The 27,977-nt window shown below is 48.6% G+C and overlaps 3 protein-coding genes across 3 annotated transcripts; 2 read left to right on the top strand and 1 right to left on the bottom strand.

The window, feature by feature from the left end:
- Positions 1 to 274: 274 nt before the first annotated feature.
- Positions 275 to 1,270, bottom strand: CHCHD5 (coiled-coil-helix-coiled-coil-helix domain containing 5). Its single transcript, XM_051971468.1, has 4 exons — positions 1,178 to 1,270; positions 804 to 944; positions 567 to 717; positions 275 to 448 (listed from the first exon to the last, which is right to left on the bottom strand). Coding segments are annotated over exons 1-4 (318 nt in total). The 5' UTR covers positions 1,180 to 1,270; the 3' UTR covers positions 275 to 424.
- On the top strand, positions 1,256 to 18,563 carry ATP13A1 (ATPase 13A1). The gene is made up of 26 exons (XM_051971459.1): positions 1,256 to 1,702; positions 2,706 to 2,795; positions 2,899 to 3,089; positions 4,329 to 4,401; positions 4,829 to 4,984; positions 5,202 to 5,271; positions 5,617 to 5,723; positions 5,811 to 5,940; positions 6,354 to 6,409; positions 6,650 to 6,776; positions 6,886 to 7,023; positions 7,108 to 7,228; positions 7,639 to 7,796; positions 8,065 to 8,240; positions 8,424 to 8,534; positions 8,666 to 8,791; positions 9,062 to 9,170; positions 15,429 to 15,628; positions 15,712 to 15,808; positions 16,101 to 16,267; positions 16,366 to 16,480; positions 16,780 to 16,976; positions 17,293 to 17,435; positions 17,545 to 17,656; positions 17,854 to 17,997; positions 18,220 to 18,563. Exons 1-26 carry the CDS (start codon positions 1,256 to 1,258, stop codon positions 18,328 to 18,330), a joined length of 3,672 nt encoding a protein of 1,223 aa, XP_051827419.1. The 3' UTR covers positions 18,331 to 18,563.
- A 1,466-nt stretch (positions 18,564 to 20,029) lies between these two features.
- GMIP (GEM interacting protein) lies at positions 20,030 to 27,829 on the top strand. The gene is made up of 20 exons (XM_051971460.1): positions 20,030 to 20,133; positions 20,628 to 20,718; positions 20,875 to 20,935; positions 21,051 to 21,108; positions 21,194 to 21,319; positions 21,506 to 21,570; positions 21,826 to 21,936; positions 22,071 to 22,151; positions 22,225 to 22,371; positions 22,456 to 22,593; positions 22,729 to 22,925; positions 23,023 to 23,123; positions 23,222 to 23,311; positions 23,497 to 23,651; positions 23,750 to 23,938; positions 24,354 to 24,491; positions 24,668 to 24,903; positions 24,985 to 25,294; positions 26,161 to 26,227; positions 27,201 to 27,829. Exons 1-20 carry the CDS (start codon positions 20,115 to 20,117, stop codon positions 27,677 to 27,679), a joined length of 2,859 nt encoding a protein of 952 aa, XP_051827420.1. The 5' UTR covers positions 20,030 to 20,114; the 3' UTR covers positions 27,680 to 27,829.
- The last annotated feature ends 148 nt before the right edge of the window (positions 27,830 to 27,977 follow it).

Raw genomic sequence — 27,977 nt, 5'->3', positions numbered from 1 at the left:
GATATTCCGGATCTAGCTCAATTTCCAATATTAGGAACATGAGGCTGTTATTCAGAAGTTATCCTGACATCTCACACTCTAGATCTAAGTGTCCTTTGATTCATGAAGTTACAGGTCCAGTAATTCTCCAGGTGAATAATATTTCCATTTAGCTTTTCCAAAGAAAACAATTCATAAATTAAAAAACAAAGCCAGTTTTTTCTTATGCAATTACCCTAAAGAAGTTCACTTGGCTCTGAGGCCAAGGTAGAGGACAAGTTTTTGAACCCAGAGCTCGATACAAATCTTTTATTTGGATTCTGGGGCGCAGGGGCTCAGCACTGACTTCCGGTCAGTCATCATCAGCCAAGCACTGTCCATAGGTTCTCCAGAGAAAATCCCACGTTCACGTATGCTCAATACTTTCATGGCCCCCAAAAAGTGCTCAATGCGCCTGGAGAGGTTTTGGCTGTGGAGGAAAACGACACCAGTCACTTATTCGTCCTTCCCTCCCAAGAGCTATCTCGAAGCTCGTTGGTGGAGCCCGGACCTCTGACCCAACCCTCTCGGAGACCCCAGCTGCCCACCTCGGCAGGCTGCTGCACCTGTTCGGCACACAGCAGGAATCGCCGCACGTGCTCGGCGCAGTTGCCCACGGCAGCTTCATTCTGGCGGAGACACAGCTCAAAGGCTTCAAAAGGCTCAGCACAGTCCTGACGGATCTGACGAATGATAGGGCTGGACAGAGGGCGGGAGAAGGGAGAGAAGTTACAAGTCAGGCCCTGGCCCCTGGCCCTGCTTCCCTCCCCGCTGCCCTCACTCACTGGGAGGAGGTGCACTGCGCGATGCTCATCTTGAGGTGGTAGCAGTCCCGCTGCCACGACTGCGGCTTGGAAGCCACGCATTGGCCATATTGCTCCAGCTCCCGGCCGCAGTAGCGCGCAGTCACCTCCAGGGCCGCCTGCCTGCAGGAGGGAAGTCGGAGAAGTGGAGGCAGCTCCGCCTGTAGGGCAGGGTACCGCCCAGAAGGCGGGGCTGGGGCGTGGGACTAGGGGAAGACAAGGCCCGGGATGGTTCCTCGAGGCCCAGAGAGGACGAGCGCCTTGGTCTCCCTAAGTGGAGGAAAAGGAAAAGAGAGAAGGGAGGGCCCCGGTGGGCTCCACGGCTCGGGCAGTCAGCCTGAGCTCTCGCTACTTACATCTCGTCGCCGCCGCCGCCACGGGTGCTCGAGGTGCCTGGAAAGGCCCAGGGTTCCTCCCCTTCCGGTCGGCTGGTGATGGCGGCGTGCAGAAGTCGCGGAAGGGGGATACCGGAAGTGAGCCGGCGCCTGTCCCCGGAAGCGAGTGCCGAGCTGAGGAAGATGGCGGCAGCGGCGGGCTCGGATGGCGGTAGCGGCCCGTGTCGGGGGCCGCCGGCTGCGCGGCCGCTCCTGCTACCCGCAGGGCCTGCATTGGTGGCGGGTGGGGACGAACTGGTGGCCGCAGTGTGGCCGTACCGGCGCCTGTCCCGTCTACGCCGCCTTACAGTGCTGCCCTTCGTGGGACTCCTTTACCCGGCCTGGCTGGGCGCCGCGGCCGCCGGCTGCTGGGGTTGGACGGGCGGCTGGACCGAGATCCCGGAGGCAGCTCTGCTCACCCTGGCAGCCATCGGGCTCGCGCACGCGCTCACCGTCCTCTCTGGCCACTGGTCCGTGCACGCGCACTGCGCGCTCACTTGTGCTCCGGTAAGTGCACGCGCGTCCGGGCTGGGGGGAGGGAGGAGGGAAAGAAGAAGGGGGTAGTGTAGGGTGGACTTTGGCTGGGAGAAGTGGGGGGTAAGACGAAGCATCTCCCCGAGGCCACGTCCTTTTCCGCCTTCTCCTAGGCTGTCCTTCCCCGCCTCCCCCCGGGCCTAGGTGCCGCCGGAGTTCCGCTCACCCCGGCAGTCCCGGTTTCCCTCGAGCCTCCACGTGGTGTGTGTTATGTCCCTCCCACCGCATTCCCGGGCCAGGTGGAATTCTTGGTGACCTCCACACGGCCTGTCACTTTCCTCTGGCCACCTTACCCTGGGGACAAGTCCTTTCTTGTACAGCGGAAGTTGTGGGATGAGGAGAGCTGGGGGAGGGAGACTTCCTGGCTCTGGGCCAGAACTTTGGGAGGGCTGCCACTTCTAATCCTAGTTTAATTAGTCTCCATCCTCGTGGCAGATCTATTGTGAGACCGACCCAGGCGCTGGTGGGATGCCCCTGTCTGTAGCCAACAGCTGGTCTAAAGTAACTTTACTCTTGGTATGCACACACCTGTTCTGCCTCTTAGCCGTCTCAGGTGTCTTGCTTGGAACAGGCACATAGCATTGGTCATGAATACTCACTGGCCTTTTGAGAAACTTTAGAGCGCCAAGAACAGAAGAGCAAATGCTTACTCAAAAACTAGTCTTAAGTCATTTGATATTCCTTGTCCTCAGACAAAGAGAATGTGTTCCCTCAAAAAGGGAAGGCCTGGAGCTGAGAAACAAGGGGAAAGATTTGCTGCCAAAAGGAACAAATCAAGATCTTTCGGTCCTAGAGTTGTGGAGATTGCTGCTGAAGAATGTGAGGGAGGGGTAGAGCTAAAAAACTATGACAGAACTTGCCTCTTTTTCTTTTGGTTTTAAAATGGCATATTTGTTTTCCCAACATTGGACAATATAGGATTCAACTTTATACCCCAGATCTCTTTTACCAGGCCCTGAAGTCTTGTTATTTACAGGAATATGATCATAGCAAAGCAACCCTGGTGAAGGTGGTCCCAACTCCCAACAATGGATCAGCTGAGCTTGTAGCCTTGCATCGGGATAAGGTAAGGAAGCATCATAAACTCAGAAGGGTTTCTGGAGCCACTTGGTCCCCAGAGAGATTCCCATTCATCACACACACATAATAACCCAGAGCTGTTCCTCCAGGGAGAAGGTGGGCAGGAAGTGCTGTCCTTTGAGTTTCAGAAGATCAAATACTCCTATGACAGAGGGGAGAAAAAGAAGTTCCTTCCAGTGTCCTTTCCTGTGGGAAGCCCCTTTTCCTGCTACCAGAATGCCCGGGGCTTTCAGGAAGATACAGAAATTCGAGCAGCTGAAAAGAGATATGGTACCAACAAGTGAGTTTGCTCACCGTGGGAAAATGATCTTTCTTGAGAAGGACTTCTTATCTTTTCTATGTACTGTTAGTTTTCCTTGGTACCAAGTTAATCCCTGCCTTTGAATTGGGTAATATACTTCTCTTCAGGAGTCCCGTCAAGTCTTTGCCTTCAGGTGCTCCAGATTGATTATTGGCAGGTCTCTCTTATTCCTGGTAGTTGCTTTTCTAGTTCACCCTGTGCTCAAATGTCAGACTAATCTTTCCAGAGCACAGAAGTCATATGTAGTCTCTGGGTTTCTTGGATGCTACAGTGACACTCTCCTGTAGTAAGCTTTTTTTTTTTTTTTTTTTTTTTTTTGCTGAGGCAATTGGAGTTAAGTGACTTGCCCAGGATCACACAGCTAGGAAGTGTCAGATTTGAACGCAGGTCTTCCTGACTTCAGGGGTGGCGCTCTATTCACTGCGACACCTAGGTGCCCCGATCATAAACTTTTAATGACTTTATATAACCTACGAGCTCTCTGCACTCCTTGGTCTTGTGTATGAAGTTGTTACAATCTGAACTTTACGTATTGCTGTTCTCCTCTACAAATCTTCCATCTCTAACCAAACTGTATCCTTATTCTCCCTCCACCCACCCCAAATACTGTGAGCATTGCTCATCTTTTCCTGCTCCTGCTTATAATTACCTCTCCATGATCGGAATGTTTTCTTTCCTTGGTGTTTCTCTAAATCTTTTCATCCTTCAGTACTCAGCTAAAAATCCACCTATTTCATGGAGATTTTCTGATCACTCTGTCCTTCTGTGATCTCTTTCTCCCCTCAAATCTCCAACAATCTCTACAGTTAGCATATTGTGCCCTCTATTTTTCTCTTCATCTTTGAAACTCAACTGGCCAATCTGACATGAGCTCCTTGAGGGCAGAGCCCATGTCTTCTACCTTTATCCCCAGTGCCCAGCATGGTGCTCTGCAAAAGATAGGTTTCCATAAGTGAGGGTTGGGAATGAAAATAAAGTGAACAGCAGGCTCAGCCCAGGGAGAGATTTACTTTAGTTATTCTAGGGGCAGATTGCCACTTTTTTTTCCTAACTCTCAGACTGGACTAGAAGTTGGAAAGACACATTTCACAAGATTGTCAGCAGCTGGAGCAGTTGTTGAAGTGGGGGTTTCATCTGATTTTGGGGGGGGGCTGCCCTGCCATCCTTCAGAAGCCTGATGTTTCCTGGTGGGGTTGGGGGGGCTGGTCTCCTTTTCAGGGCGGAGATGGTGGTGCCTGAGTTCTCGGAGCTGTTTAAAGAGAGAGCCACAGCCCCCTTCTTTGTGTTTCAGGTAAAGGTACCTCTGTTGTCTCTGAGGTTCAGCCCCTGGTGCTAGGGCTGCTGTGCATGCCCTCTCCTCTCCAGTCCAATCCACAAGCATTTATTAAGCACCTACTATGTACAGGGCACCGTGGTAAGCACTGGGGATCAAAAGACAAAATGAAAAACAGTTTCTGCCCTCAAGGAGCTTACATCCTATCAATGCTTATATTTTTCCTATTAGTTCACTTGGGGGAAAAAAATGAAACCTTGTTAGTTCAACCCTGGATTATTTGACAGGCACCTTAGTTTGAGGAATAAGCAGGCCAACTATTTTCCCCATCTTCTGAAACCCCTGCCCTACCCTCCCAGGGGTCAAGGTTCTTTTTCCTGCCATAATTTTTGCAAATAAGACAGAGTAATCCTGATTAATCCCTGTGTTTCCTGGTCCTCCCCAGGTGTTTTGTGTGGGGCTATGGTGCCTAGATGAGTACTGGTACTACAGTGTCTTCACCCTCTCCATGTTGGTTGCCTTTGAGGCATCCCTGGTACAGCAGCAGATGAGGAATATGTCAGAGATTCGAAAGATGGGCAATAAGCCATACATGATCCAGGTATGATATAGGATGAGCTAAACTAGCTCAGCTTTATGGATAACTAGCTTACCCAAGAAGTCCTCTAGGCAAAACTCAAGGGGAGGAGTTGGTGATCTGTTATGGGCCATAACATATATAGTTGGGTATGGCTAGACTTGGATTAAGATTGGAACTAGATGAAGATTAGAACTGTTAGTTGTTCCTTATTCACTACCATCGTATCTCATTCTGGCAGGTTTATCGGAGCCGAAAGTGGAGAGCAATTTCCAGTGATGAGATCATACCTGGAGACATCGTCTCCATTGGTAACATTTTGGGTGCAAAGGAATCCAAGTTCTCAGACACAGCTTCTTCCCCCTCTCCTCTGTCCTCCCGACAATCTAGAGCTTATGTAGTCTAGTCATTTCCTTTTCTATTTGAGGGAACTAAGACTTAGGGAAGGGGTTTCTAGATGATGTTGCATCAGTTTGGTGGTAGATGAAGAAAAAGAGCCCACATGTAACACTTGTCCTTGATTATCCTGAAATATATTACTTTCTTCCCTGTCCTAGGGACAACTGGGCCGTCTTGTTTTTTCCTTGTGTATGGTGGTCAGGGAGTTGTGATTCAAATGGGCTTTGTCTTCTGGTGATATCCCTCTTTTCCAATAGGTCGCTCCCCACATGAGAACCTCGTCCCCTGTGACGTGCTGTTGCTTCGGGGCCGCTGCATTGTGGATGAAGCCATGCTTACTGGAGAATCAGTACCCCAGATGAAGGTGAACCAAGAGAAATAGAAGTCCAGCTGTGATGTGGGGACTTGGGAGACAGTTCAGTACTGAAGCTCACCAGTGCTCTTATTGCAGGAACCAATTGAGGACCTGGACCCAGACCATGTGCTGGACTTACAAGCTGATTCACGCCTCCATGTTATCTTTGGGGGCACCAAGGTTGTGCAGCACATTGCTCCTCAGAAAGCCACCACCGGGCTGAAACGTAGGTTGCTTTCCACCTCCCACATTGGATGACATACCTATCAGGCATTTCTCTCCCCTTGAAAATAGAACTTGGTTCCCCGTTGCCCCAGTCTGGGTCTCACACTCACCAGTTTTGATCTGTACTCACAGTCTATGCAGCTTGGATGGGTTTAGGTGTGTGTACGTGAACAAGGACAAGATGATCTCTGAATTATCCGTGCTTCGTACTCCATAGATCTAATAAGGATAATCAAAGAAGTTTTTCCAGCTTCTCACTGTAGTTCATGTTTTTTTTTCACCCTCTGAGTGATAATGTAAAGTATGTGACAGTTGGTAACAGGTACTGGGTAAATGCAGGCTCTGCAGATGAGAAGGGGTTTCTCCTTCCTCTGAGATCACACAACCTTTTAATTACCTGGTTGCCTCCTGCAGCTGTCGACAATGGTTGTGTGGCCTACGTTCTAAGGACTGGCTTCAATACATCACAGGTAACAGCTGTGTGGTGAGGTGGGTGGGAGTGTGATGTAGCCATAGGTTCCAAATGGGGGTGCGGGGAGGAGGGAGACTGTGTTCCAATTATGCCATCGGGCTATGAACCTTTGCCTTTGATTTAAGCTTTGATCCTTGAGGCCAAAAGAAAAAGAACTGCTCTGCTCTATATCTGAAAAAGAGCAATGCTCTTCAAGTGCACCACCTATTTCAAAGAATCTTTATTTTGCCTCTTCCAGGGCAAACTGCTTCGCACCATCCTTTTTGGAGTGAAGAGAGTGACTGCTAACAACCTGGAGACTTTTATCTTCATCCTCTTCCTACTTGTCTTTGCAGTTGCAGCAGCAGCATATGTTTGGATTGAAGGTAAAGGGCCCTGTTCTCTGGGCCTTGAGATTTGGTCAGGCTAGACTCACATTCTTTGCTTTGGCCTTGACCCTGATGATGCAGACCACATTATCTGTTTCCTACCCAGGCACCAAGGACCCCAGCAGGAACCGATATAAGCTGTTTTTGGAATGCACTCTGATTCTGACCTCAGTTGTGCCCCCCGAGCTTCCCATCGAGCTGTCTCTGGCCGTTAACACTTCTCTCATTGCTTTGGCCAAACTCTGTGAGTCGTCCGGGTGGGTGTGGGTGGGAGGAAGAGGCTGGCCGGCCAGCCCCAGAGGCCTTCACGCCCTCTTGTTTCCTGCAGACATGTATTGCACGGAGCCGTTCCGGATCCCCTTTGCTGGAAAAGTCGAAGTGTGCTGCTTTGACAAGACAGGCACCCTCACCAGTGACAGCCTTGTGGTTCGCGGTGTGGCTGGGCTCAAGTGAGTAACCAGGGGAGGGCTAATCTGTGCCGGAGGAGGATGAAAAGCCTAACTCAGGACTGAGGGACCTTAATGTCTTATGTATAGATGACAACATGGCAGTCAAGGGCATAACTAGAGTGGTCTAGGACAGATTCTAGTGCCTGTGGTAGAGATTTGTCGCTCATAGTCCAGAATGGCATGTCAGTCTCAGTAGAGAGCTCGTTCAGTCTTTTCTGTCTTCCTTAGTTTCCTGATTTCTTGTTGTTCAAGGCTTTCCTTAGGAAAGCTGGCTCTTAGGAGCCTGACTAGGATATTGGATGCCTAGCTATCCCTTTGGGAAAATACACTCGTTGGGTGGGAGGTTGGGAGAGGCATGTGCAGCCCTGTCTCCACACTGTAACCTGGCTGGCTGTTTCCCATCGTTGCAGAGATGGGAAGGAGGTGACGCCAGTGTCCAATATTCCTGTAGAAACACACCGGGCCCTGGCCACATGCCACTCCCTAGTGCTACTGGATGATGGCTCCTTGGTAGGAGATCCTCTAGAGAAGGCCATGCTGACAGCTGTGGAGTGGACTCTTACCAAAGGTGAGTAGGCACTTGATGTTACCGGTTATTCAGGGGACTGTCTTGGGAGGGAGCACACGAGAATGAGTTCTCCTGTTGGGATTAGAATTTATGCCCAGGCCGAGGCTAAGGGGGTGGAGGTTCAGGTTGGTTCGGAGCAGCCTCATTGGAGACCATAGTAGCAAGGCTGGGAGGCAGTGGGACATGAGAGTGGATTTGGGGTGGAGGGGTGGTATCCTTGCTGCTTAATGAGTGAAACCCCTCAGGACTCCTGCTTATTTGTTTCCAGATGAGAAAGTTTTCCCCAGAAGTATTAAAACTCAGGGACTGAAAATTCACCAGCGCTTTCATTTTGCCAGTGCCCTGAAGCGAATGTCCGTGCTGGCCTCCTATGAGAAGATGGGGTCCACTGACCTGTGTTACATCGCTGCAGTGAAGGGGGCCCCTGAGACCCTGCATCCCATGGTGAGCACCACCCTGGTGCTTTCCCACAAGGCTGACCATGTACCTGAGACAAGAGAGGCTCAGGCAATACATGGCTTCCTATTGCTCTGGAGTATACCTGGGGGGCTACTGGCCATATGGGTGGCCAGAGACCTCTGTGGTTGCGTTGGTCAGTTTATAATTAAGTTTTTCTTTTTCTCCTAGTTTTCTCAGTGCCCGAGTGACTATCAAAGCATTCATACTGAGATCTCCAGGGAAGGGGCCCGCATCCTTGCTCTGGGATATAAGGAATTGGGCCATCTCACTCATCAGCAGGTATCCAGCCTTCCCACTCTCCTGTGGCATAGACCTGTAGCTCTGGGTATAGTAGTAGTAGCTGCCTTGGTCTGTAGCTCAGCCTTGTCTCCACTATTTTAGCTAACCTACCTTCTCTGACTTTTGCTTAGGTGAGAGAGGTCAAACGTGAAACTCTGGAATGCCACCTGAAATTTGTGGGTTTCATTGTTGTTTCCTGCCCACTCAAAGCTGATTCCAAAGCTGTGATTCGGGAGATCCAAAATGCATCACACAGGGTATGGCTGCTTCCTTTCTTGAGACCTTTAACCTTATTCCATGTCTGGCCCTATTCATACTTCTTAGAATTATAGAAACAGAACTAAAAGGCCCCCTGAGAGGCCATGGAATCCACCTTCCCAGGCTTATCAAACTATCTGAGGCTACATTTGAACTCAGGTCCTCCTGGTAACAGGCCCCTTTGCTGTATTGATTGTACTACAAGCTGTCATTCCCCCTCCTTATTCTTTCTGGATACTCCCCTTATAAGCCATAATCTGTCCCTCCAGGTGGTCATGATCACAGGTGACAACCCGCTTACAGCCTGTCATGTGGCCCAAGAGCTGCACTTCATTGAGAAGGAGCACACCTTAATCCTACAGGCCCCCACCGAGAAAGGTAAGTTTGGGATTCTGTGCAAGTGACAGGATGTCCCTCTGTTACTCCCTAGTTGCAGTAAGCAGTGTGGTCATAAGGTAGAGCAAGGTAGTGTCCTGAGGGGCTTCCTGCAGGGCCACCCAAACTCTGGGCAGACTGCTTGTTTACCAGATTTAGACTAACCAATCTCATCAGTTCTTTATTCTACATGTGGCTCTTGAATCCCTTTTGGGTCTCTGTGGCTAGAGAAATGATGCTCATATGATTTACTTAAAATCAGTATTGGCATAATTTATGCTGAGTAACTCAGAAAAGTGGTTTCAGAATAATTATAAGCATTTATTAAACTCTTACTATTTGCTGAGAAGATACATCATACCTATACTTGAAAAGCTGTCAGTCTAGTAGGAAGAAATGATAGCAACACAAATCAGATTGGATTTGTCCTTTAAAAGGATTTAAAAACAAAAAAAGTGTTTAGTGAAGTATAAAGAGGAAGGTCGATGCCAACCAGGCAGGTGCTGGGAAGATGTCTGTTAGAGGTGGCATTTGAAAAAAAGTCAGAATTAAAAATCCAAAGAGAAAGAAGATATTTCAGGCTTGAGAAAAATCTGAGCAAACACATTGAGGTGAGAGCACAGCATGTTTCAGGAAGAAGAAAGTTATCTTGGTTTAATTTGAAACTTCCTGTGTGAAGAAAAAATCATAAATCATATTATGATTTGAATGGAACCTTAGAAACCATCAAGTTTCAGTTTTGCCTGAAAAAAAAAGACCCTCTTAAAAACACCTCTGCTTTGAGGGAAAAGCTCACCATTGTTGCCTATTCCACTTAGGGACAACTCTTGATTTTTAGAAAATTTTTTTCCATATGTGAAACTGAAATTTGTTTCTGTAACTTGCACCATTGTTCCTGGCTTTGTCATCTGTAGCCATACTGAACAAGTGGTAATACTTCCTCGTGATTGCCCTGCAAATCTTGGAATACAACTTCTTCCCCTTTTTCCTTTCCAAGTCCTCTTCTCAATGCTTAGCCCTCATTTCCCTCCAGTACTTTCCTGCGCTGACTTCTAGTCCCCTCAGTCTCTTTGTTGCCTGTCTCCTAGAGACACTGGCATGTCAGTGACCTTCCTAAATAGTGGTGCCACAATTCAACAGTACTCCGTGTTTGATCAAAGTATGTTGAAGCCAGATTATTCACTCACTCTGGGTCTTGCGCCACTGAATAATGAAGCCCAAGGCCATGTCATTGCTTATTTTGTTTTGTTTTCTTTTTGACTGCCAAGTAATACTGATTCATTGTGTTTGATACCTTAAGATTCACAGATTGTTTTCACATATCTAGACATTCTTCCCTATCTCATGTTTATGAAATGAATGTTTTTAATCCCATAGAAAATAATATTTATAAATACTTGTTAAATTTTGCTTTATTGAATTGAAAACTATCAGTCAGAGCTGTGTTAATTACCCTTCCTGGTTTCATGGGCAAGTTATTGATACAAATTTGAAGTTGTCCACGACCAAGGCTTGAGCTATTAGTACTGCCAGTTTTCATTGGCCCATTAATGGATAGTGAGAGTCTTTGATTTCAGCTAGTTCTGAGTCTCCCTGTCTCTCACCTTTCCCAAACATCTTTTGACTCTCACCTACAGGACATGAAAAAGTCAGGGGGAGTCAGATGGTAGAAAATTTAAAGTAACCTTAGTTGGTAAGCATTAGGAAGCCACTTGCAGGTGTTTTAGCCAAGAAGTTATTTTTTTGCTATTTTTATGCCTAAGGAAGGTTATTCTGGAAGCTGTACCAAGACAGTTTTAGAAGAGACTGGTTGGAGTTGGGAAGAACTCTGAAGGTATCACAGCATTGCAGGAAGGTAGAAATGAGGGTTGGTCCTCAATGAAGGCTGGTAGTACTGGAGAGATAAAGGGAAGAGAAAAGATTCAGGAAGTGTTGCAGAAGTAGACTCAGTGGAATCTGGTACTAGACAGACAAGGAAGGAGAGGAAGGAATAGGCCAAAAGTTATGAATTTGGAAAACTGCCTGTGCTGTGATGCTGCTGATGCTAGATGTCTAGGAAACAATATAAGTTTTGTTTTAGATGAATTTAATTTAAAGTGCCAATGTCAGATTCAGATATAAATACCTCAAGACAGTTGAAGAAGATAGTTTTGCTTATGGGTAAATGACTTAGAATCATTACCAGCTAAGTGTGGATGATCCTCAGGGCTCTGGTCCAATTCTTTTATCTATTTACATTCTCGATGATCTCATCAGTTCCCATTGGTTAAATTATCATCTCTTTGCAGGTGACTCAGATCTATATATCTGATTGATCTTTTTTCTTGAATGCCAGCCCTTTGTTTGAATCTCTCCATTGGGATGTCTCATAGGTATTTCAAACTCAACATATTCAAAGCAAAGCTCATTTATTTCCTTCTAGCTTTTCCTATTTCTGTGTTTGGTACTACTCTGCCACTCACTTAGATTTACAACCTTGAAGTCCTCCTCAAGGCTTTCATTTAGGTAAACCCATCTTCCCCAACAGCTTCTCAGGTTCTAGGTCTTGTCAATTCTCTCTCTGCAATGTCTCCCTTCTCATATTCTGCTCAGCCTGTTTCAGATCTTCATCATATTTAATTAATTAGTCTTCCAGTTTCCATTCTTTCCCCCCATTGAAGTTCATCTTTTACACAGCTTTTAAACTTCTTATTCTTAAAGCATAGATCTGACCATGTCATTTCCCTCCTCACAGATCTGTAATAGCTCCTTGGACTGCCTCTGGAATTCAATACAAACTTCTTAACCTGACACTTGAAGCTTTCCACAGCAAAGCTTCTCCATGTACAGTCTTCCTCCTGTTACTTTCTTTCACACAATCTTCTTTCAGAATCCTTTTCCTCAGAGCACACTTCCCACCTAAGCCTTTTCTTGATTCTCTCTTGCTGTTGGTACTCTCTTCTCAAAGTTACTTGGTGCAATTTTGTATATGTTTTGTATTTATTGCTTCATAAATCTTTCATATTCTCCTCTTGTAAAATTAAGCTCCTTGAGGTCTGGGAACTTTATCTTTGTATATGCATGATACTTTGTGCAAAGTTGGTGCTTTAGTAAATGTTAGAACTGAATAGAAACTAGCAATAGAGTACTTGACCTTTTAAGAATAAGTTTACTCAGTTGCAAAATGAAGTTAAACATAGTGGCAAATGGTCTGATAGTCTGATTCTTAGTTTGGTCTGGTGACTTGTGAAGATAGATGAGGAGAGACTTAAATGCAAGGAGAGAGGATAATATAGTAATCCAGACACAGTAATGAAGACTTACACTTTGGTGATAGGATCAGCAGGAAAGGGATTGTGGTGGCAGTGGTAGAAACTCTTAAGTGGATTGATTGGGTGGAGTTGGAGTAAAAGGGGAGATTATGGTCCTAAATTTAGCCATGTACAGTTTTTGTGATGCCTATGGGACATTTAATCCAAAAGATACTTAATAAATTCCTTCCTATGCTAGTCATTGTCATTTGTAGAAAAAATATCCCTACACTCAGAGAACTTACATAAGTAAATAAAAAATAATTCCAGGGACGAGAAAGCTTTAACCTAGTGATGGTTAGTAAAGGCTTCAGACAAGCACAGATTATACTGGGCCTTTTAAAGGAAGGCATAAATTCCTGGAGACAGAAAAAAAGAAGGAGGGAGTTCTAGGCATGGGCAGCTGCAGGGGCCATGGCAGGTCCAGAGGGGAAAGGCTGAGGTGAGACCAGTTTGGCTGTAATAGAATTTTTGTAATAGAGAAATAAAGTGAAATAAGTTTGGAGGCAGATTGTAAAATAACTTTATTTTTAATTCTGAATTTAGCCAACACCAAATAAAATGAACATTCCTACATACAAAGTAATATTTTTTAAAAAAGAAAGAAAATTGTACATGAAACTGTGAGTTTCTGTTTTCTGCAGCTTTTCCTTGTATGTAATCATTTTAACATGTAGCCTTCAAAGCTGTTCTGCTTGTCTGTTTCCTTCTGGCATTCTCTTAGTGTACTTAGTTACCTTTTGTTTGTTTCTTTTTTTACAATCCTGATTTTTCAAAATCTTTTTTTTTCCCCTTTGTCATGTTATCTGGTAAATTGTTCTTACCTCATTCTTTATCAGTTCATACAAATTTTTCCTGGTTTCCCTGAAACTCCCTAGGACAGACTTTAAATTCCAAGGCGATAAGTAAGTATTTTAGCTTAGAGGTAATAGCCACTGAAGATGTTTTAGCAGGATAACAATGTTAATCCTCTGATTTAGGAAAAAGGATTTTGATAGCTCAGACAAAAATGAGTTAGAGATTAGAGATTGGAAACTGCACAGAAAACGTTGAGGAAGCTATTGCAGGAGCTCAGGCTATTGGAAATAATTCAAAAGGATTGGAATGGGTACATTTAGGTGTCTTCTTTATAAGGATGTTCATTGAAATGCTGGAAGCCAGGAAAGGATAGAGGAGTTGCAGGACCAAGCCTTGGAGGTCCTAATCCAACAAAAGAGGCTGAGAAGGAACGGTAGGGAGGAGGAGAACCAGAGTGAAGGGTTCCAAAAGTTGAGAGAGGAGAGAGTAGTCCAAATCTATAGACATAAGAACTAAGAAAGGGGCAAAAAGATAGAAAATAGAGTAAAACCTTGTAGGGGAGAAGTTTTAGATTGGCATAAATAGCTTTTTCAGGATATTTTGTCTTTGTAGGAGGGGAAGACATATGAGATGATAGCTTGAGGTACAATCAGTGAAACCTTTTTTCTACGAATAAGGAGATTCTGAAATGTTTGTAGGCTGTAGAAAAGATGCCAGTACATGAGAAAGAAGGGATGAGTGGAAAAGTGGGCTCCAGAAAGAATTGAATAGATGAAGTTGGGATCCAGAGCACAAGTAGTTGATTTGAAGGATTTTAGCTGAAGTGGGGGAATGGGGCTTGCAATAGGAAGCTTAACTTTTCTCAATAAAGTTAGAGGAAGGTAGAGGTGATGATAGTAGAGGGAGTGAAGGAGTAAACAGTAGTCATAGTGTAATGTATACTAGTATAAGGGTGTATAATAATAAAACAATAAATATAAGAGAAAAGTTAAAGGATCCTTATAAAGACAGTGAAAACCATTTGCCAGTCGACATAAATTTGTAGTGAACATAGTCCATACAATGGAGTGAGTTTATCTAGAGATATTGGTTAGAAATATGGAACTTGCTTATTTGTAGCAAAGGACTTGAAACAAAGAAGATGCCCATGAATTGGGATGGTAAGTGAATTGCAACATAAGAAATGATGAAAGAACTAGTTTCAGAGAAACTTACAAGACTCGTGTCGACTTTGACAGTGGACTAAGTAAAATCAGGAGAACATCTGTACAATGTTGTACAGAAAAAATACGTTTGGAAGATCTAAGAATTCTGGTCAAGTCAGTGACCAACCAAAATTCCAGAAGCCCAATGATGGAATGCTATATCTGTAGTATGAGAATGGTTTTTGAATGAAGTCAATGAGGGAGTTCATTGTGCTAGATTTTACATAATCATTTATAAATTTTTTATTAAAGCTTTTTATTTTTAAAACATATGCATAGATAATTTCCAACATCTACCCTTGCAAAACCTTGTGTTCCAAATTTTTTCTCTCCCAACCCCTATACCCCCCCTCCCTAGAAGGCAATTGACCCAATATATGTTAAACATTACATGATCATTTATAAGCGTTTTTCTTTTTCTTGCTTTTTTTTTTTTTTTTTTTTTTTTTGAGGTGGAAGGGGATTGATGAGAGAAAGGAAATTAGCAAGAACTGACAAAAAAGAACAAAGGAAAAATAGGGTAATTAAAGTATTTTTTAAGTGCACGGAAGAAAACAATGAAGGCCAGAAGGAAATATATATGAGCATAGTTATTTAGTTAATTAAATACATACTTGAGAGGGCAAGCTGCATGTTACAAAGATTCACAGTTTCATGTACATTCCTCTTTTTCTATTCTTTTTGCAAGTGGAAATGCTCGTTTCCTTTATAAGAAATTTAAAATAAAGGAAATGTGGAAACTTGAGTCCAAGGAAGGAGATAAACATTTAGGAATTATTTGCATAGTGATGGAAGTTGAAGACAAGGAGATTGTTTGCTTGTCTGAGGTTAGAAGGAAAGGGAGCCAGCAAAGAGGTTAGAGAAGAAAGGTTTAGGGACAGGAGAACCACTAAGGCTCATAGCATCCCAAAGGCCCAAAAAGGAGAGTATTCCCACTTAGTTACCATGTGGCTCCTGATGTGTTGCAGGCTCCGAGTGGCAGTGGCAGTCCATTGATGGCACCATCACCCTCCCACTCATCCAGAGCTCCACAAAGGAGTTGACTTCAGATTACGCATTGTGCCTCACAGGGGATGGCCTTGCCCACCTCCAGGCTTCTGACCATCATTACCTGCTCAAGCTCATTCCCCACGTACAGGTGTTTGCTCGAGTCGCTCCCAAACAGAAGGTGATCTTGGAGCCTGGCTAGGGGTTGGGGAGAAGGGACCATTATAGGCTTTCCTCTGCTGATCACTCCCCCTCCTGTCCTAGGAGTTTGTCATCACTAGCCTAAAGGAGCTTGGCTACGTAACCCTGATGTGTGGGGATGGCACCAATGATGTTGGGGCATTGAAGCATGCGGATGTGGGTAAGGGAAAGGGTGGTGGGTGAGACCCCCAGTCTGAATAGGGAGTCATGTATATCTGCCTACCTATAGAGCTTCTAGTGTAAGGGTGTGGGGGACAATGGGGACTCATTGAGACAGATGGAAGTTTTAGGTGGCATGGTGGATTTCTAGGAAGTATATAGTAATGACTAAGTTGTGTGGCTGTTCCTTTGACCAGAATACTTCACACTCTTCCCCAGAGTCCCCCAATATTTTCCATCAGGGAGGGGAGGTACACATATCCTCTTTTCCCAGCCTTTCTTGTACCTTTCAGGAGTTGCTCTATTGGCCAATGCCCCAGAACGGATATTTGAAAGGCGTCGAAGGCCCAGGGATGGTCCCAGTGATGGGAGACTCCCTCTGAGCAGTGGCAGCGTGAGAATGAGCTCGAGGCTAGTAAAACATCGGCCTGCACGGGAGGAGCAACTAAATCTTCAGCGAGTATGTGAGATGGCTGAGACAGTCTAAAGAAGTGGGTTGGGGTAGGCAGTGGGCCCCTCTGAGAGATGACATGGACATGTTTATTTCCTTATCTGCAGGAGCGACTCAACCAGGTGCTAAGAGACCTAGAGGAGGACCATGCCCCTGTTGTGAAGCTGGGAGATGCTAGCATAGCAGCCCCCTTCACCTCTAAGCTCTCTTCTATTCAGTGTAGTGAGTATCCAAGCCCCAAGGCACATAGTATTTATGGTTACCTCCCCTTACCAGTAGAGACTGGCTCCTCAGTCACTGTTCACTCATTCATTCTCCTTAAGCCATTTTGATGCCCAACTGCATCCCTGCCTCCTGGATTGACCCCTAATACTAGATGATGCTTCACTGCTGTCTTCTCAACCTCTGGCCCAGTGCTGGTCTTATCTTATTCCTTGAAGGACAAGAGGTTTTTTTGTTTTTGTTTTAAATGTTAGCTCCTTCAAGCCTGACTGAAATCCTCTCTTCTTCCTCTCTCCCAGTCTGTCATGTCATCAAACAAGGCAGGTGCACTCTGGTGACCACACTACAGATGTTTAAAATCCTTGCACTGAATGCGCTCATCCTTGCCTACAGCCAGAGTGTCCTGTACCTGGAAGGGGTCAAGTTCAGTGACTTTCAGGCCACACTGCAGGGTCTGCTACTGGCTGGCTGCTTTCTCTTCATCTCCCGCTCCAAGGTTTGTGGAGGTGATACAGGCAAGCAGATAATCATTGTGGGAGAGACGGGGTAATACGTCTGGTCTGTACGGAGCAGAACTGCTGCAGTCAGTACAGAAAGGATGGGGGTCAAAGACAATCACAGAGAGTTGTTAATTCTGTGAAGTCTAAAACATTTTGAGGGCTATGGGGCAAGGGTTAAAGCCTTCTGAAAGAGGTGAGTTATAATTGAAGGAAATTGAAGGTGCATTCCCTTTTTGCCCTTGGGAGTCTGGGCTCTGTCCTGCTTCCTTCTCTCCAGAGCAAGGATGAGCAGAGACCTTTCTAACCCCCCAGCCCTTGAAGACACTGTCCCCAGAGCGGCCGTTGCCCAACATCTTCAATCTGTACACCGTCCTCACCGTGCTCTTGCAATTTCTTGTGCACTTTCTGAGTCTCATCTACCTGTACAAGGGGGCTCAGGCCCGGAGCCCTGGCAAGTGAGTAGTTGTGCCTTTCTCTTTGTTCTCCCTCTAATAACTTTTTAGAGAATGATGTCTTCCATCCTAATCCTTGTCCACCGAGTGCTAATCTTCCCTTCTTCTCTAGGAAAGAGGAGTTTGTGGATTTATACAAAGAGTTTGAGCCGAGCCTGGTCAACAGCACTGTGTATATCATGGCCATGGCTATGCAGATGGCCACTTTTGCCATCAACTATAAGGTGAGGCCTCTCCTATTGAATTGACCCCATAGGATCCACTCCAGCCCTCTAGGGCCCCCAAATTCTACCAATGTACCTTCCCCTATAATACCAGTCCTGGGAAGACCCTAATTCTCGCAAAACCCCACCCCACTGACTACCCCAAGCCCCAGGAGGTGGTTAGGGCAAGGGGTTTGAGTGACCCTGGCCTCCCTCAGGGTCCCCCATTCATGGAGAGCCTTCGGGAGAACAAGCCCCTTCTGTGGAGCCTTGGTATATCCACTGCTGCTGTTGCTGGTCTCCTGTTGGGCTCCTCCCCTGACTTCAACAGCCAGTTTGGGCTTGTGGACATTCCTGTGGAGGTAAGAACAACCTCCATTCAAGCTAGTTCTGACTCTGGTGCCCCACTTTAGTCCTTTGGAGTTCCCCCTACCCCCCAGTGAACACTGACCTCTTAAAGCCTTCTAGTCCAGTCCCTTGGCATTCTTTCCATCCCACTCCATTTCCCCCAAGATCCCAGGGAAGTTTCTAGTAGAGTTAGCTGGATTCTCTCCCACTTCTAATGCTCTTTCCACATCCTCCAGTTCAAGCTGGTGATTGCTCAGGTCTTGCTGTTTGACTTCTGCGTGGCCCTTCTGGTAGACCGTGTCCTTCAGTTCTTCTTGGGGAGCCCGAAGATGAAAGTGCCTTCATGAGCCTGAACCTAAGGCCCTCCTTCCCAGGACCATGGACAGGCGACCATGTCACCCCAGGATGGGGGCCTGGATGAGCCCAGACTATAGGGAGGAGCAGTGACCACCCCCTGCCCATCAACGTTCTAAGTGATGTTCTAGGACAGACTTAAGTGGGAACCTTTTGTACTGTGGCCCCCTGCTCTATTCCCTCCCCCTTTGGTAAATAAAGCGGCATCAGCGTATTTTAAAATTAACATGAGACTCAGCTGTCTGTTGTTATGATGGGATGAGAGATTTCAGAACTCTTTTTGGAGAGGAGTTCCTGGATTTGGGAAGGGGGGAAGGGCAGACAGTGCAGACAAGTGAAGCTACCTCAGCCTGCTTGGCTGGTTTCTGTAAGGCTTCCTTCCTCACCCAGAGTCCCACCCTCTGTCCATTCCAAACAACTGGTCTAGCTGGTACCTCCCGAGCTGCTGCTGAACCCATTCGGCCTGCGTTAACTCTCCCCTTAACTTTTTTTTTTTTAATGGCAAGAGGTTTTTTCTTTTCCCCTTAAGACTCTGGAGCCAACAAAAAATGATCTAGATCCTTCTCCCCGTGTCACAACTTCTCCCTCCACCTGCTAATGGCTGGTGATGTCACGGTGTGGCAGGAACAGAACCAGATGAGTGGGCTTCAGCCGGGGCCTTGCGACTCCCTGGCCCAGATTTCAAGCCCCGGGAGTAGTGCCTCCCCTTCCCTTTATGAGGTTCCTCCCCTGCTTGGCGAGCTCCCAGCCAGGGAGGGGTTAACACTTAGCTTGGCAGCCAGGATCTGGAATGTGGCCCGGCCACCTGAACATGACCTGGCTGGGGCAGCCCCCGGGAAAGCTACCCAGGAGCGGCATCACTGGGCTCCCGGACCTCCGGAGCTCTCGGGAGGCCCGGAGCCGGCCGGGGCCAAGGGCAGCCCATGGGCCACAAATACCAGCAAGCTAGGAGCCGGCCTGGGGCCGGCGGGGAGCCCCCCGCGCAAGCCCGATGCCTGGGCCCCGTGGAGGCGACTGCGCGCCGGATGGCCGGCCTTGACCCGGGCTGGGACTCGCCAGGCCAGCTCCGCCGGGTCTCGGCGCACCTACGCCACATCAACGGGAAATTCCTCAACTTTCGGGCGCTGTACCGGGAGGGCTGTGAGTGGGGGGCGCGGAGCGGCCAGCAGCCGGGGGGAGGGAGTCGTGCCCGCCGAGCCGGACCCTCACACCGTCTCCTCCGCAGGCGGCGCCGGGCCTGACCCGCTAGAAACTCACCTTGGTGACCTGCTTCAGGCAGTGGCCGAGCTCCAGGCCCGGTTCCCGGGGCTGGCGGGACCTTGCGTCCGGGGGGCTGCGGCCGCGTTAGTCCGCGCAGTGCAAGGTGAGGGGGCGGGGACTCGGGTGGGGGCGGGGCCTGGGCTCCGGGGGCGGGGCCAGCGCCGCTTGGGAAAGCCCTGGAGCCGGTGTGAGTGTGTCTGGCTGTGGGGAGCAGCCAGGTCCCGGGGCCCCGTCCGGGCTCCGAGCCTCGATGGTGACCTGGGCTGGCGATGCCGGCCTGCCAGCAGAGATTCCCAGACTCTGACCTGTTCGCCTTGAACCGGCACATGGGGGCGGGAGCGAGAAACTGGGGGCACCGTGAACTTCCCGCCGGGCGTGTCCCCGCCCTGTGGAGGGAAGGCGGGTCCCCACGCGGAAGCAGGAAGCCTGGGGGGCGGGGGAGGGGAGAGATTGGCCCCTAACTTGGCTGCGTCCGGTCACCTCCACCAAGCAGCCCTCTGGGCCTGCACCTGGAGCCATGGAAGGAGCCCAGCTCGGTATGAGGGGGGGCATGAGGTTTCAAGTTGCCCTCTCCTCCTTTCCCCACAACTGCCCCCTCCTCACCCTCGGCCCCGGCCCTCCCCCATCCGGTTGCTTAGGTGGGGGAAGTGGCTGCTTCTGCTTCTGCTGACTCTGGAATAGGGTGGGGGAAGGGCCCGGCGGCTTTCACCGAGCACCCTTGTGTGTGTTGGGCACAGGTATGTCTCTCTGTGTGTGTGTGTGTGCATGTGTAAGTGCACACCTGTGCCCCGGTGTCCACACACGTGTGAGTGTCTGCGCCTCTGGGAGTTCTGGAGCTCTAAATCCCATTAGAAACTCAATCCGGAAGGCAGACGGAGGCCGGGGTCTGAGCCTTCCTGGCATTGAACTTCCTTCAGGTTCAGGAACACCTGCTTCCAGGTGGGCCATGTGCAAGAGGCAAGCGAAGTTGGGGTGTCTACAACTAACTAGTAGGCGACAACCCCTTTTACACGCCTACCCCCACCCCCAGGTCTCCCCCAGACTCGGGGTACTGAGAACAGAAATCGTTACAGTGATATCTTCAGGAGCCTGGACAACCTGGAGATTTCTTTGGGAAATGCGTGAGTCTGGGGGTATGAGAGGAAGGACCGGAGGGTGAAAAATAAACCTCGACCCCAGATTGACCCTCTAAATCCCCCAAACCCGCTATGATCCCCCCCCCCCCCCATTCAGCCACGAGGACCCTAACCTACCTCCACCCCTATTCCCACCTCCAGGGCTGTGGAAATGTTGGTTGGAGACCCAGAACCTCTGCAAGACTCTGAGCCAAGAGTAGAGGTAAGAGGAAAGGGAGAGGGAAGGATGGTGGCAGTTCCAAGAATTCCTACCGAGATCCTAGGGTAGGATTCGAAGAGTCATTGACCACCGGCCAAACACTGAGCTTTTCTCCTAGACTAATGAGACCCAAAGCTGGAGCAGCTCCCCCCCTGGAGATCCCATCCTCCTCACAGGTAGAGGCTGGGGTCAAGGGCTGGAGGCTGGGGTCAGGTTAAGGACAGATTGGACTGGTCTCTTCAATCCACCCTCTGTCCTAAGGGGAGGAACTGGACACCCGGCTTGTACGCAGTGAAGGAGGCGTGGAGGCTGCCCTGGATTATGCCAAAATGTGGAGCAGACACATAAAAGAGATCCTAAACTGGACTGAGAAGAGAGCCAGCTATGGTGATTCCTGCCCTTCACCTCTGGCCCCACCCTTTGTCTCCACTCTGCCTCTGGACACTATCTCTAACTTCTGGACCCCAGGGTTTTAACCTTGGCCTTCTCAGCTTCCCCCTCTGACCCTTTAGAATCGGCTACTCCTGGTCAGAGCCCTTAACCTCAGACTTCCTTTTATTTTTCCCTGTCCAGAGCTGGAATTTTCCAAAAACATCATGAAACTTGCTGAGGCAGCAAAGGCATCCCTCCAGCAGCAGGTATGTCCCTTTCATCCTAGGCAGTCATTCCCCTCTCTCTCAGCCCTGTACCCCCCTCTCCCCTCCCCCAGTCTCTCTGCCTTCAAAGGAGAGAGCACAGGCCTAGGGATCAGGAAAGCGGCATTGGATTGTGGCTCTCAGGCCGGTCTCCCGTGACCCTGGAGGCCACTTGACTTCGGCGGTCTCTGAGGTCACATGCAGCTTTATCAGTCTGTCAGCTCTAGCTTTCTCTCTTGCCCTCTGCCCCTTCCCCAGCATCCTCCAGGACCGCTCCGAGACATCTACGGCCTCTTCCTCGAGCAGGACTTCACCCTGGGAGACCTGACGCTGCAGCTGCTGGCCCAGCAGAAGCATAATTATTACCAGGTCTGTGTGTTTGTGTGGATGTGGGCCTTCCCAGGTGCCCCCAAACCCACCGACTCCTCCTGGAAAGAGTCGGGCCGAGAGCTAGGGGTCTTCCTCAAAGAAGCTCCCCTCAGCCCTGTTCTCTGTCACTACAGCCCCTGGTGGCTCAGAGGAACGAAATAGAGAAGAGGCGGAAAGAGATGAAGGCCCAGTGGGTTCGTGAACAGAAGAGAATGGTGAGGGGGGAGCCAGAGGGGAGGGAGGTTGCTGCTCATCCCTGCCATGGCTGACCCTGACCTCCGACCCCAGAATGAAGCGGTGTTGACCTTGCGGCGAGCTCGGCTCCAGTACCTCCAGAGGAGCGAGGACGCCCAGGCGCGCGTCTTGGGCCTTCCCGAGGTCCCCAGCAAGCAGCAAGAGCGTCGGCGCCGTTCACGGGAGGAGGCCCAGGCCAAGGTAGGGGCCCGGCCCTGCTCTTGCTCAGTGCGGCCTCCCGCCATGGCTCCGTCTCCTCTCACTCTCCGTCCCTCGGTCCCCCAGGCGCAGGAAGCTGAAGTTCACTATCAGGCCTGCGTCCGGGAGGCCAACCTCCGACAGCGGGATCTGGAGGCTACGAAACAGAAGATTGTGTCCCGGGTCCGGAAGATGTTGCTCCGGGGGGATGTGGAGCTCAAGAAAGTGAGTGTTGGGATGGGGCTGGGTGAGATCTGTTGCCTTGGCGAGCATTGGGCGGCCTCTGAAAGTCTGAGAACACGGAAGAGGGAGAATTTCTCGGTTTCAGAGCACCTGTGAGGGATCTCTGTGCTTCTCCAGGTGTCCTTGTACCTCTTCAGCCTCCGAGGGGATCTGGCTCAGCGAGGACCTCAGGGTTTCTCAGCACTTAGCGAATGCTGTGTGCCCTTTGAGCCTGGGCAGCGGTACCTTGAGTTTGTACAGACGATGTGGCCAGAGCCACCTCCTCCAGCCCCACCAGATTTCTCCTTCCAGGAGTTTGTGACCTCAGCACACGGGTAGGGAGTGAGTCTGTGGGTCAATCCTGAGGGCTTGGGCTGTACCTGGTGGGTTAATACTGGGTCAGGAGGAGACTCTCAGACTCACTTCCTTCAGCTCGCCTCTGGATGCTCGAAAGAAGATGCCATCCCAGCAATCCTTACAGTCCAACGAATCCTTATCAGAGCTCAATCTCTGGGAGGATCCTGGGGACCATGGTGAGGGTGAGGGAAGGAGTGGGGAAATTCTTTTGGAGCAGAGATGGGAGGGAGGTAAGAAAGATCTCTACCCACAACCTGCCTTCCTCTCTACCTAGGGAGCCTGGGCATCTCTCTGGGGAGCGATGTGGACAGTGTAGGTGGAAGCAGTGAGACTCGGTCCCTGGATTCTCCTACATCCAGCCCTGGTGAGGCTTTAAAGTTGGACGTCATCCTTTAAGCCCTCCCCATAGGTTTGGAAAAGTGAGAGCTTCTCTCTCATCACCATGACTTTCCCCCGTAAATGAGCCCCAGACTCTAAATTCCAAAAAGAGGGGAATTAGGGGCCATAGGTGATCCCAACCTGGATATCCCTTCCCTAATGATCCTGCAGAGCTTGGAGATGGAGTGGACAATGAGGCAGTTTGCCCCTTTAAGAAGTTGCCACTGTCCAGTGCAGCCCAAACCCACCGTTTCCGGAAGCTTCGAGGCCCAGCCAAGTGCCGTGAGTGTGAGACCTTCATGGTCAGCGGGATCGAGTGTGAGGAGGTATCGTGACCCTGGCTTCTCTCTCACCCTTTGCATCTTGTTGGCGCTCAGCCTCTCCATGATTCCTGGTGACTCTTTAAACCTTTATGCTCCTCCAGTGCTCTCTGGCTTGCCACAAGCGTTGCCTGCAGTCCCTACTGATCTCGTGTGGCCACAGGAAGCTCCCAGCCCGAACTCAGCTCTTTGGGGTTGACTTTCTCCAGCTGCCCCGGGACTTCCCAGAGGAGGTGCCCTTCTTGGTCATCAAATGCACTGCTGAAATTGAGCACCGTGCCCTCGGCGTACAGGTTCCAAGTCACTTCTGTTTAATAAGCACTTAAGTGCCTACTGTGTGTTAGAGTATTGTAGGGGGATGCAATGATCAAAATGACAATCCCAGCATTTGAGAAACCAACATGTACATTAAAAAACTAAAATGTATATTAATTGGGGGGGATGGTGGTTGTGGATTAGCAATTAAGGAGATCAGCACTTGAGTAAAAAAATTTAAAAGAAACTGGTGATCTTGTTGAGGACGAATTGGGGAGGGAGTATGTTCTAGTTATAGGGGGAGGGAAGCACAGCTCTGTTTCAGGCCTTCATTTCTGGAGACCCCTAGGCAGACCTTGCTCCCTGAGACAACTCTCTGACCCTTGACTTCTGAGTATCTTCTAATGGACCAAGTGATCTCTTGGTTTCATGACTTCAAACTTCATTCTTCAGGGTATTTACCGCATCAGTGGATCCAGGGTTCGAGTGGAGAGGCTCTGTCAGGCCTTTGAAAATGGCTGGTCCTTAGTGGAGTTGTCGGGTAACTCTCCCCACGATGTCACTGGAGTACTCAAGCACTTCCTTAAGGAGGTGGGGCTCAAGCCATATGGGAAGGGTTGGTGGGGGGCTACGTTTGGGAACTAGATTTGGGAGACTTACGGCATGGAAGTCAGGTAGGGAAGATGGGAGTCCATGAGGGATAGGAAGGTGAAACAGCAAATCAAAATCTCTTCTGGGGGCAAAGCCAGAACACACTTTTCTTCCAGCTCACAGATCCTCTCATCCCCTCCCAACTCTATGGTGCCTTCATCTCTCTGGCTAAGACCCTGCAACCAGGGGTATCATTAGATGCCCCAAGGAGCTCTGAACCTGAACTCAATCTTGACTCCATCCCCAATACTGACCCTGTGATTGAAGCTGTCAGTGCCCTGAGAACTCTTTTGAGAGAGTTGCCTGACTCTAACTACAATACTCTCCGGCACCTAGTGGCGCATCTGTTCAGGTAGGCTTGGGTCTAGTGCTAAGGTCAGGGGCTAAGCAGAGGTCGCTAGATAGCAACCTCTGAACTCGGGTCTTCCTCCAGGGTAGCCTCTAGGTTTGAGGAAAATAAGATGTCGGCCAACAATTTGGGCATTGTGTTTGGGCCAACACTGCTGCGGCCACCAAAAGACCAGGGTGGAATCAGCACCAGCCCAGTGGCCTGCCTCCTGGATTCAGGATACCAGGCCCAGATGATTGAGTTCCTCATCGTCCACTATGAGCATGTCTTTGGCATGGAAGAACTCCCTCCGACCACTGCAGAAATATCTGACTCTGGAACTCTGGAGCCTGTCACACAGACCTCTGCTGAAGAGGAAACTGAGGCTTCAGGGGTCCAAGCATCATCTGATGAGGTAGGGTCCATTTCTAGTCAGGCTCCAGTCCCCTCTACCACACTTCTCTGGAAGTCCTGTACACTGCCAGAGAGCCTGGGTTGAGTCAAGGGAAATGGTGAAACAGTTTAAGGGTAATGGGGGAGGGGAACGGGAACAGTGGGGTAACAGGGAAGAAAAGTAATATGCTAACAGTCCAGGGTGAGGGGTGGTGACTGTGTCTATACAGTGGCTATAGAGGCTGCAGTGTTAGAGAGGATAGGGGAATCATATAATATTAGAAGAAATGACTTTCTAAAAAGAGTTGCACAGGAAATGGGGAGTGGTATTTCCTAGAAATATGATGGATAATGAAAGCATGAATTTACCCAAATTTCAACAGACCTGAAGGATTGTTTTATATTATCAGTGCAATTTGCTCCAAAAATGGTTAAGATTTTGTATAAATTCTGCTAAGGGGAGAAATTATTTGGCTTTTCAAGAAACTCCCAAAGGATTTCCAAGGAGTAGGGAAAGAGTGAGATTTGTGAGAGGTCCTGAATACTCTTGATTCTAACAGTGTGTTGGAGTCTGTCCTGGGCCAGATTCACTGAGTAGGAATCCATCCATGTGTGTCTGTGGCCAAGGTAAGACTCTATGAGTCCCTCAGGAAAACTCTCAGGATTTCTCTATTTCTGTTCCAGTGTATAGATGCTTTTGTTCTTAGGTTTGACTTTTGGGACTAAAATCTCTGGATCTATGTTTTGGGCTAAATCTTCTGACTCACCAGGTCAGCACCTTTGGTCTCTAATTTCAGTTTGGGTTGCCCTGTAGTTCTATTCTGGATTCAGTCTCGAGGTGTAATCAGATAGGGATCTCTTGGGTCACACTGATGCTTCTCTTCACAGACATCACCATCCAAAGGTGACCTCGTTGAGTGGGTCATTGGGAACTCCTCAGAAGAGGGAGGAGAAGGTGAGTGTAGTAGTTAAAAGAGGGTTGGGAGTATTTTGAACTTTGAGTCGTGGAATTCTTAGGTGGATCTGGCTCTGTGTCAAAGATTTGGGGATTACTTTGGGAGGTAACTAAGGTTGAGAGTACTGATATCTTGAGCATCCCTGGGAGGTTTGGCATAGTTGCCCTCGATGGATTTAATTATTGCCAAGTAATAATAATAGCTAGCATTTACATAAATTTGCAAAACATTTGAGAGAGATTTTATTTTTATAACAACTCTGGGAGATAGATATCCCCATTTTGCAGATGAAGAGATTGATACAGAGAGAGGTTAAGTGACTTCTTCAAAATAAATAAGTAGGGGCAGCTAGGTGGCGCATTGGATAGAGCACCAGCCCTGAGTCAGGAGGATCTGAGTTCAAATGTGGTCTCAGACACTTAACACTTCCTATCTGTGTGATTCTGGACAAGTCATTTAACCCCAACTGTCTCAGGAAAAAGCAAACAAACAAAAAAAATAGGTAGTAAGTTTCAGTTATCTCTTACATATTATATTCCTGACTCCAGAGGCAGTTAGATGCTCAGGGGCCCGAATTCAGGAAAACCTGAATTCAAATCCAGCCTTAGACATTTAACTAGCCATGTGACTCTAGGTATGTCATTTATGTTCTTGTTTGCCTTAATCCACTGAAGGAGATGGCAAACCACTCCAGAATTTTTACCAAGAAAACCCCATGGGTAGTATGGTTCACAGAGTCACTAATCTAATCCAGTCTGACATAACTGAATAATTCCTGATCCAGATCCATGACTCTATCTACTTGAGCTACTAGGTGCCTATAGAACTGAGGGTATTAGAATTAGGGATAATTGTGGGGGCCTAAAGGTACAAATATTCCAGGGAATAATTCCCTGAGGAATGGGTATATAGGGATAATTTTGGAAGAAGATTTAGGGAGCCTAGAACTAATCAGTCCCCTTTCCTCTGTAGATTCCAATCAAGTTCGTGAGGAAACTCCACTAGGTACACAGTCCCGAGGCCACTTTAGTCGCCAGCCTGTGAAATATCCCCGGGCAGGGGTCATCAGGCCAGTCATTCACCAGTTGTCCAGTCTGGCCCTGGTGGCCTCTACACTCTGTGAAGAAACTCCTATCAAGGACCGACATGGAAGCCTTCGGGGGCAGGGGTCTTGGGCCAGCGCCTCCCCAGAAAGCAGTCCCTTTCGCCGAGCCAAACTGCCAAAGCACTTTGAGATTACCCAGGAAACAGCCAGACTTCTCTCTAAACTCCAGAGAGAGGAGGTCCCGGATAGCCAGATACCAGAATGCTGCCCTGAGCCAGAGCCTCAATCTCACCCCCTGCCTTATCAGTCCCAATCGCAATCCCAGTCTCAGCCTGAGCTCCAGCCTCAATGTCCATCCCAACCTGAGCTCCAGCCCCAGTTTGAAGAGGTTGAGGACCATTTATGACATATTCCTTCCTCCCTCCATCCTGGAAGCCTCAGGATCAACACAGGTCATTTTCTGGTCACTCAGAGCAGAGGGAGTGACCATATTCTCCTTGCTCTCACTGACCATTGCTGTCACTAGCAGTCAATAAATTTTCCTGCCTTCCTTGTTTCTGGCTGTCTGACTTGGGTTATATATGGGGCAGAGGTGATCATCTAATCAGGAACCCAGGAAGGCACAGACTGCCTTCCCTAATAGTCCTGGACAAGGGATGAAGTCCAGAGCCCCTCTGAGGCTGGTGAGGGAGGTGAGGGTGGTG

Source organism: Antechinus flavipes, chromosome 1 (genome assembly GCF_016432865.1).
Source record: "Antechinus flavipes isolate AdamAnt ecotype Samford, QLD, Australia chromosome 1, AdamAnt_v2, whole genome shotgun sequence".
Taxonomy (NCBI): Eukaryota; Metazoa; Chordata; class Mammalia; order Dasyuromorphia; family Dasyuridae; genus Antechinus; species Antechinus flavipes.
This window is presented reverse-complemented; position numbering and strand designations above follow the sequence as displayed.

What these genes read in the sequence shown, in the direction of transcription:
- GMIP (XM_051971460.1), top strand. An exon ending in TGAGAAGAGAGCCAGCTATG is followed by an intron (nt 21,320 to 21,505) that starts GTGATTCCTGCC and finishes TTCCCTGTCCAG; the next exon opens with AGCTGGAATTTTCCAAAAAC. An exon ending in AGGCATCCCTCCAGCAGCAG is followed by an intron (nt 21,571 to 21,825) that starts GTATGTCCCTTT and finishes CCCCTTCCCCAG; the next exon opens with CATCCTCCAGGACCGCTCCG.
- ATP13A1 (XM_051971459.1), top strand. Translation starts at nt 1,256, where the DNA reads ATGGCGGCGTGCAGAAGTCGCGGAAGGGGGATACCGGAAGTGAGCCGG. An exon ending in GCGCGCTCACTTGTGCTCCG is followed by an intron (nt 1,703 to 2,705) that starts GTAAGTGCACGC and finishes TGTTATTTACAG; the next exon opens with GAATATGATCATAGCAAAGC. An exon ending in ACAGGCCCCCACCGAGAAAG is followed by an intron (nt 9,171 to 15,428) that starts GTAAGTTTGGGA and finishes GATGTGTTGCAG; the next exon opens with GCTCCGAGTGGCAGTGGCAG.
- CHCHD5 (XM_051971468.1), bottom strand. An exon ending in GCGCAGTGCACCTCCTCCCA is followed by an intron (nt 718 to 803) that starts GTGAGTGAGGGC and finishes CCCTCTGTCCAG; the next exon opens with CCCTATCATTCGTCAGATCC. An exon ending in AGGTGCAGCAGCCTGCCGAG is followed by an intron (nt 449 to 566) that starts GTGGGCAGCTGG and finishes TTTCCTCCACAG; the next exon opens with CCAAAACCTCTCCAGGCGCA.